The 7,953-nt window shown below is 45.5% G+C and overlaps 1 protein-coding gene across 1 annotated transcript in view; it reads left to right on the top strand.

Annotated features, from left to right (window-relative positions):
• The first annotated feature begins 3,972 nt into the window (after nucleotides 1-3,972).
• AHCYL2 (adenosylhomocysteinase like 2) overlaps nucleotides 3,973-7,953 on the top strand; it is a 171,925-nt gene continuing 167,944 nt past the window's right edge. The window contains 2 exon segments of the mRNA XM_040471999.1: nucleotides 3,973-4,150; nucleotides 4,152-4,388. Coding sequence (XP_040327933.1) covers nucleotides 4,025-4,150; nucleotides 4,152-4,388 — 363 coding nt within the window. The 5' untranslated portion in view covers nucleotides 3,973-4,024.

The raw sequence follows: 7,953 nt of genomic DNA, 5'->3' as shown, positions 1-7,953 counted from the left end.
ATAAGACCCTAACCCAGAGGAAGGAGATTGGTATATAGAAACACAAGGCCCCCCATATCGAGTAAGAAGTCATGGACTATATGTACTCAGTGACTGCCCAATTCCATACTTCTTACTGGACAGGTAATCTCACAATATAAAGAACTTTGACTTCTGGCCCTGAATCTGCTGCTAAATCTGAAGTGACTCTTGAGTGAATCTTTTTTTTTTTTTTTTTAAGTTTATTTATTTATTTTGAGACAGAGAGAGAGTAGGGGAGGGGTAGTGAGAGAGAGAGAGAGGGAGAGAATCCCAAGCAGCCTCCACAATGTCAGCACAGAGCTGGACACAGGGCTTGAACTCATGAACCAGGAGACCGTGACCTGAGCCAAAGTTGGATGCTCAATTGACTGAGCCACCCAGTCGCCCCTCTGAGTAAATCATTTTTTCAACTATTAATCTCATTATTTTTTGCAATGTGAGGATTAGAAGAACCTTCCAATTATATGTAGTTCTCTGGGTTTGCTACCTTCATTGCTGAGTGAAAGAAGCAAGACTCATGGCCACTATTTGTAAGAAGGAGAATATATACATAAATACATAGAATATTTCCAGAAGGATGCAGATGAAACTTAAGTGGCTGCATCCAGAGAGAGGAACTGAGGATGACTTTCTTTTCAGTAAATACTCTTGTATCTTTTGAACTTTGAAAAAAAATAATTTCATAAACTTGTGCATATCATCCTGTCTCTGGATGGTATTTCCCTCTTCTACGGTGCCTGGTGTCCCTCAGTAACAAAGATGGCAGAAGCAGCAAGTGCAGAGGACGGAGTTGAGAATGGTTGACGAATGTGCCCTGATGTTTGGCTCTAACTGGTGGATGGTGCCTGGATAAATAAAGGATGAATATCACTTTCTTTCCAGTGCTCCGACTCCTTAAGTTTTGTAACCACATCTCACTGAAGAATTAATTCCTCCCTTCAGTAATCAATTCTAGTGGCAGTCCAGGTAGGCAGCTGCTGTCCATGCACTCCGACACATGCCAGGTGGCTGTACCACAGGTCCCTTGTGTATTAGGGGGAAGAATGAAATCACTTATAGAGCTGTTAATCTCTGCTCCGACAGCTGGAGGATGAAGCTCTAGGCTGGTTCTTTAGAACAGGAAGGAAATTCTGAAAGCCACAGTGTGAAGAGAAACCTTAAGAAGCCCTTGGGTCTGGTGGACTTGTGGGCTTTGTAGAAATAGCAATCCTCAGATGCCTTCCAACACACAGCGTTAGGCATAAATGTGAAGACCAGGATACAAAAGACTCCACTCGGGGTAGAACAACTCCACAAATGAACAGATTTCCCAAGAGAGCAGTGGCACAGGGAAGTAGGGGGTCAAGGCTGATGATTTCTACCTCTTTGCCAGGGAAAATGTAGTTACTCTATAGATGTTCAGAGGTATTCTGGGATTATCAGGGCTATGGCTTGCTCTCTGAACAACCATAAAACTAGAAGATCCCCGGGGCGCCTGGGTGGCGCAGTCGGTTAAGCGTCCGACTTCAGCCAGGTCACGATCTCGCGGTCCGTGAGTTCAAGCCCCGCGTCGGGCTCTGGGCTGATGGCTCAGAGCCTGGAGCCTGTTTCCGATTCTGTGTCTCCCTCTCTCTCTGCCCCTCCCCCGTTCATGCTCTGTCTCTCTCTGTCCCAAAAATAAATAAACGTTGAAAAACAACAACAACAACAAAAAACTAGAAGATCCCCTTTGCCTCAGTTTCTCTGAGAATAGAGAAGAAATAACCTAACCCATAATCTGTCACTCAATTGCATTTGAATGTATTTTTTCCTAATATTATTTACATAGTAAAATCTTATGGAATTCTGTCTACTGCATATTGTTTTAGCACATGATCTTATCATAAGCATTTATTTCATATATTTTATATATTCCATAATCTTACGGAATGTGAAATTCTGTCTCCACATTACTTTAGCGTGTTATTTTATTATACGCATTTATTTCACTTCATCATTAAAAAAAGTTCTTTGCAAACTTGATTGTATTTTTTTTTCCAACGTTTATTTATTTTTTTGGGACAGAGAGAGACAGAGCATGAACGGGGGAGGGGTAGAGAGAGAGGGAGACACAGAATCGGAAACAGGCTTCAGGCTCTGAGCCATCAGCCCAGAGCCCGACGCGGGGCTCGAACTCACGGACCGCGAGATCGTGACCTGGCTGAAGTCGGACGCTTAACCGACTGCGCCACCAGGCGCCCCTTGATTGTATTTTTATTTATTTATTTTAAAACATTTCTTTAATGTTTATTATTTATTTTTGAGAGAGGTAGAGAGACAGAGTGCAAGCAGGAGAGGGGCAGGAGAGAGAGAGAGAGAGAAGAAGACACAGAGTCGGAAGCAGGCTCCAGGCTCTGAACTGTCAGCACAGAGCCCAATGTGGGGCTGGAATCCATGAAATGTGAGATCATGACCTGAGCCGAAGTAGAATGCTTAACCAACTGAGCCACCCAGGCACCCTGCAAACTTGATTTTATTTTATTTTTTTATTTTATTATTTTTTTAATTTTTTAACGTGTATTTATTATTGAGAGACAGAGAGACACAGAGCATGAGCAGCGGAGGGGTAGAGAGAAGGGGAGACACAGAATCCGAAGCAGGCCTCAGGCTCTGAGCTGTCAGCACAGAGCCCGATGTGGGGCTCGAACCCACAAACTGTGAGATCATGACCTGAGCCGAAGTAGGTTGCCTAACCAACTGAGCCACTCAGGCGCCCCGCAAACTTTATTTTAAAGGCTGTAACCATTCCCCTATCGCTGGACATTAAAGCAGTTTCAGTATCTTTTTGTCACTAAAAATGAAACCAGTATACGTCTTTGTAGTTACACCTTTTAACATAAAAGTTTGATCTGGCAAACTTACCTTGGCATCAATAAACAATCTAAAACCTCGGAAAAAAACCCATAAAAGTACAAAGAAAGTTAAAAAAAATCATCTCAAAGCCCATCAGTTAAGGAAGTCACTGCTCACATTTATTTAATATTCCTCTCCGCTTATGTATTTATTCGAATTTCATATTATTTCTCTAGTAGAATCAATAGGTCAGAAGATTTGGCCTCGCTTAAAGCTACCTGTTATTCCTTAGTTTGGAAATTTCTTTTTTTTCTTTTCTTAGTTTTTAAATTTCGGCCTAGTGATACCTAACTACTTTTTTAGACTGATTTTAAACTTCCAAACTCAAAATGTACCAGAAATTGCCACATCAGGTAAGGTCCTATTTTTATTACTTCTATAAACATTCCCGTTTAAGTCCAGAAAGGTTTCAGGGTCCAGATTTCACAGAAATATAAAAACCAAGCTACTTTAAGCTGGAGGCCAGCGCTCTCTTCACGTGACGCCGCCGCTTTTCCTTTAAATGCCTGGTCACGTGATCGCAGACGTGTACAGACGGAGGAAATTTACGCTGTCAGGGTAGGGAGTCATTCCTCCCCCACCTTCCCAACCCTAGGGTTCTTGGCTTTCCCTTCCCGGAAGCCGCAACTCCTCAGGAGACTTTCTTCCCCATCCCCTTAGTCGTGTCACACCTACTCTCAGTCCTTTCCTTCCAGTTAGTCCCCGGTGCTAGAGCTCTGTCTTTCTCGCAGTATCCCACTAGCCAGAGGCAGGGCGACGGGGACTACGACTCCCAGGAGGCATTGCGGACCCCGCCCCTGGGGGCGCGCAGTGTAGGTTGGGGGCTGAGGTCCCACGGTCGTCTCGCCGCGTGCTGCCTGGAGCAAGCGCACTACAGGTTCCGTGGCGCCTCGCGCGCGAGGCGTGCAGGGCCAGGCCGGGGCGGGGCGGGGCCGGGCGGGGTGGGGCGGGACAGGCTGGGGCTGGCTGGCCGGCGGGCGGGCGGGCAGGCGGGCGGAGGAAGGGGGTGGGAGCGGAGGCGATGGAGGGGAGGAGTGGGGGAATGGGGGAGGGAAGGGGAAGGGAGGCGGGAGGCGGGGCCGAGCTGGAGCCGGAGCTGGAGTCAGAGCCGGCGGTTGCAGTGGAGGCGGTGATGTCGGTGCAGGTCGTGTCAGCAGCGGCTACCGCGAAGGTGCCTGAGGTGGAGCTGAAAGACCTGAGCCCCTCCGAGGCGGAGCCGCAACTGGGACTGAGCACGTCGGCTGTGAGCGCCATGGCCCCCCCCGGCAGGCGGCGGGGATCCCGAGGCTCCAGCCCCCGCCGCGGAGCGGCCCCCGGCCCCTGGCCCGGGCTCGGGGCCCGCCGCCGCTCTCAGCCCAGCCGCCGGGAAAGTGCCTCAGGCGTCGGCCATGAAGCGGAGCGACCCTCATCACCAGCACCAGCGGCACCGAGACGGCGGCGAGGCCCTGGTCAGCCCCGACGGCACCGTCACCGAGGCGCCGCGCACAGTCAAGAAGGTACTGGGGCCGGGCTGCCTCTCGCGGAGAGAGGGAGGGAGGGGGAACCGCAGATGGTCGCGGCATGGCAGCACCACCCTCCACGCCCTCTCTTCCGATCATACAAGCCCGGAGAGCCCTTTTCCCCTGAAACCCACTCGCTGAGAGATGCCCCCACCTGCCCCCAGTTATGGGGAGCGAAGACTCCAGGTGGCACGGGAGTACTTCGCTATGAATAACATGGAGGTAGCGCTCTCCGCTACTACTTAGAATAGGCAGGGGAGGAGAGGCACCTAATAGTATCCTTCGCCTGAGCACCCAGCATGCTCCCATGTGTTATTTTCCAGACTATTCAGGGAAAAGACCCCGATGGTGTAGAAAAATCTTACCGCTTGTGAGAGTTCACCCAGCAGTAGGGTGGAAACATCTTTTCTGTTTGGAGGACGAGTAAGTAGTAGTTAACCTGCCCTGAAATCCTCAGTTGTCTGGTTTCTGCACAGATGAGGACTTTCTGCCTTTCTGTGGCCAACCGCTTCTTTAGAGCAGTACTGATGCTGTGCCCTTCATTCCAGATACTGCAGTATCCTTGCATCTTCTCTGAATGTAGAAGGGTAATGGAGAGAGTCTCTTCACTCTTTTCTCTTCAGAGGTTCCTCCCCTCTGCTTAGTAGTTGGCCACCAGAATTATTAGACTGTGCATGAAGAGAATGATTGTTTTGTTGGTTCCTTACGATCTGGAAGTGTTAGGAAGAGATGCTTCTACTTTGGGGAAAGGCGATCATGGTGAGGCTGGCTGTCTCAGCTGTCAGCTTCTTTCAGACATAGTTTTGAAGAGCCAGTAGTCTCAGAACACCAAGTGAGCTTAGATGTGTGATATTCCAGTATTACCCTTACAATGGCTATCCATGGTGTGCCTCACCTCTCATAAAGCTAAATCAGCACAGGAAAACGGGCGAGTGTCGGAAAAGACAGAGATATGGATCACATAAAAAGGGATTTATGGTCTAATTTCCAAGGCATAATATGAACACAGTGATTTATGGTTTTTTTTTTAAATTGTTGTGAATGATATTTAATTGCTTCATCAGAAGAAGAGGCTGTAAAGCGATGTGAAGTCTGCGTTGGTATTACTGTGTAAAACTCAGCTGAATTGGAACCCTGGATCCAGCCTAACTTTTGTTGTAATAGTCTCATGATTAAGGTATGAAGCAGATAACCCTTTCATTCTAATTCCCTAGATATAGGTGATAGATGATGTCAGATGTAAGACTGAAGGAATTTGTTTAATTATGCTTTAGGACAGTGTCCAGGTCATTTGCAGTGTGAAACTCCTCTGGGAGGAATTGTAGGAGGCAGCACAGGTGCCAGGGCTGGTAGTACCTAGCATGAGTCTGGAAATCGGAAATATTTCTGACTGGTTGAGTTGCTTTCTCACTTTGGCCAAATTTTTTTCCTGTGATTAGGGATCTTTTTGTGTAAAATTCTGTAATTTGAATTCTAATAATTTGAATAGATCTCTTGACTGTAAAGATTGTTTAACAAATTACTTTTAGGGCATGGGATTTACAGACAGGCAAACCTGGGTTTCAATACTAGTATCCTCACTAACTAGCTTTTGGGTAATTTCTAAATTTTCCGAATCTCTTAGTTTCCTCTGTTATAAAATGTAAATACTAATATGATTGAAGATTAGAAATATTTGTAAAGGGCTTTAGCATAGAACTTGGCACAAGTACCAAGGGCTTAAGAGATGATGGCTATTATTATTAAGGACGATTTTATTTTATTCCTCCTCCAACTGTGGATTAAGTGCATGCCACCATGACCTCGTCTGAAAGGTACACTCAGTTCAATAGACTTTATATAAAGAAGTCAAAAAATCACAGGTCAGCATGTCAGTCTCTTTTTCTTAAATCTAGATGTGCTTCTTGACCATTTTCCTTGTTGTTGAACCACCTTCTTCCTGTTTTTTTCTAGCATCAAAATGTAGGTTCCATGATTCTAGATTTACTCAGCAGCCTCAAGGCTATGGAAGACAGGGCTGAGCTTGCCTTACAACGTTAATTGCAAACAAAAAACAACTTTTGCTGGAAGTTGAGCAAATGAAACTCTGGGCAAGGATACAGCTGTATGACACAACCAAAGGCATTGCTGAGCTCCTTTTGGGGGACAGAATTTTTAACTTTCTTGATATTGAATTGGCTAAATTAAGTGCACGAGACTGCCTGTTTTACCCCAGATTGAAAGTCACCTCGTTAAGAGACTGCAGTGTGACATTTTGATTTGTTGCCTCTTGATTCTTAGATTGTTTATTTAATCATTCTTACCTTGACACCTTTCTGCTTTTATTGTAGGGAGCGATTGGGGTATTAGATCTTGAAATAGCTACTTTTGGCTATGTAATTGGTGACCGTGGCTTTTATTTTGTAACTGTCACATACAAGCTTATTTATCTTGTCACATTTCAGTTGATGGTTTCCCTTACTCTGTTCATGTATCTGTCATCAGTTTTCTCTGATCAGTTACTCTGCTCAGCCACATGAGGGCAATAAACTTTTTGTAAGAACCAGAATTCCCAAGTACAGTAGTCAATAAGAATGAGCAGATGGTATGCAGATTACTTAGTCACATCTTATCTTTGACTCCTACCTTCATCATGTAACTTGCGGTGCTGTGGGGACCAGATCTTGTTATTGTGGCTATTGTATATTTGTATTAACGTCTTTCTTCATAAGTTCACATTCGGTGAACCCGACAAACCAAAAATCTCTGTAAGAAGTGATTTGTGGAATCGGAAGATAAATTTCAAGTGAGTGCAGTAGTAGTAGTTGAGAGGGTTTCTTCCCTGTGTTCTTGAAAATGGGGTAATAATGTCATAGCACATTTCTCACGGCAGGGGAAACAAGGCAGGAGAGGATTTATTTCAGGAAAGTTAAAACTTTCTGACAGTAAGGCTGCAAGCCTCAGAACTGTAACTCGTTTGTGCTTACATCAGTATTGGTAATGACCATGTTCAAGCAGTCTTTTTTTTTTCTTTTCTTTTTCCTTTTTGGCAAACGTATCCACTTTGCACTGGATTTGTTGCTGTCAGCAGAGAATGAGTTGAGCCATGTTAGTTCTTTCTTGCCCTGAATTCTTTAAGCTCTTGATTTGGTTAATTATAGATCACTAAAACGGAACCTTTTGGATGCAGGCATGGTATTGTGGGAGCAGTATGACTCTTTTTGCCAGTTAGGAAAGTACAGGCTTGCAAAATGTTCATTAAAACAATTGGCAGAATGATCCTAATATGGTTTACCATCAATTGACCTTTTATATTCCAGGAAATGTTAGAAGCATTTTTCTTTTTTTCTTTATTTTAGAGAAAGAGCTTGTGAGTGCAAGCAGGGGAAAGGGGCAGAGGGAGAGAGAGAGAGAGAAGTATCCTAAGCAGTGCAGAGCCTAACATGGGGCTTGATCCCTGGGATCGAGACCTGAGCTGAAATCAAGAGTCTGTCTCTTAGGGGTGCCTGGGTGGCTCAGTTGGTTAAGTGTCCGACCTCGACCTCGGCTCAGGTCATGATCTCCTGGTGTGTGAGTTCAAGCC

The sequence above is a fragment of the Herpailurus yagouaroundi genome, unplaced genomic scaffold (assembly GCF_014898765.1).
Source record: "Herpailurus yagouaroundi ecotype Mexico unplaced genomic scaffold, PumYag 100, whole genome shotgun sequence".
In the NCBI taxonomy this organism is placed as follows: Eukaryota; Metazoa; Chordata; class Mammalia; order Carnivora; family Felidae; genus Herpailurus; species Herpailurus yagouaroundi.
The sequence above is the reverse complement of the archived record's forward strand: the minus strand, read 5'-3'. Positions and strand labels throughout refer to the sequence as shown.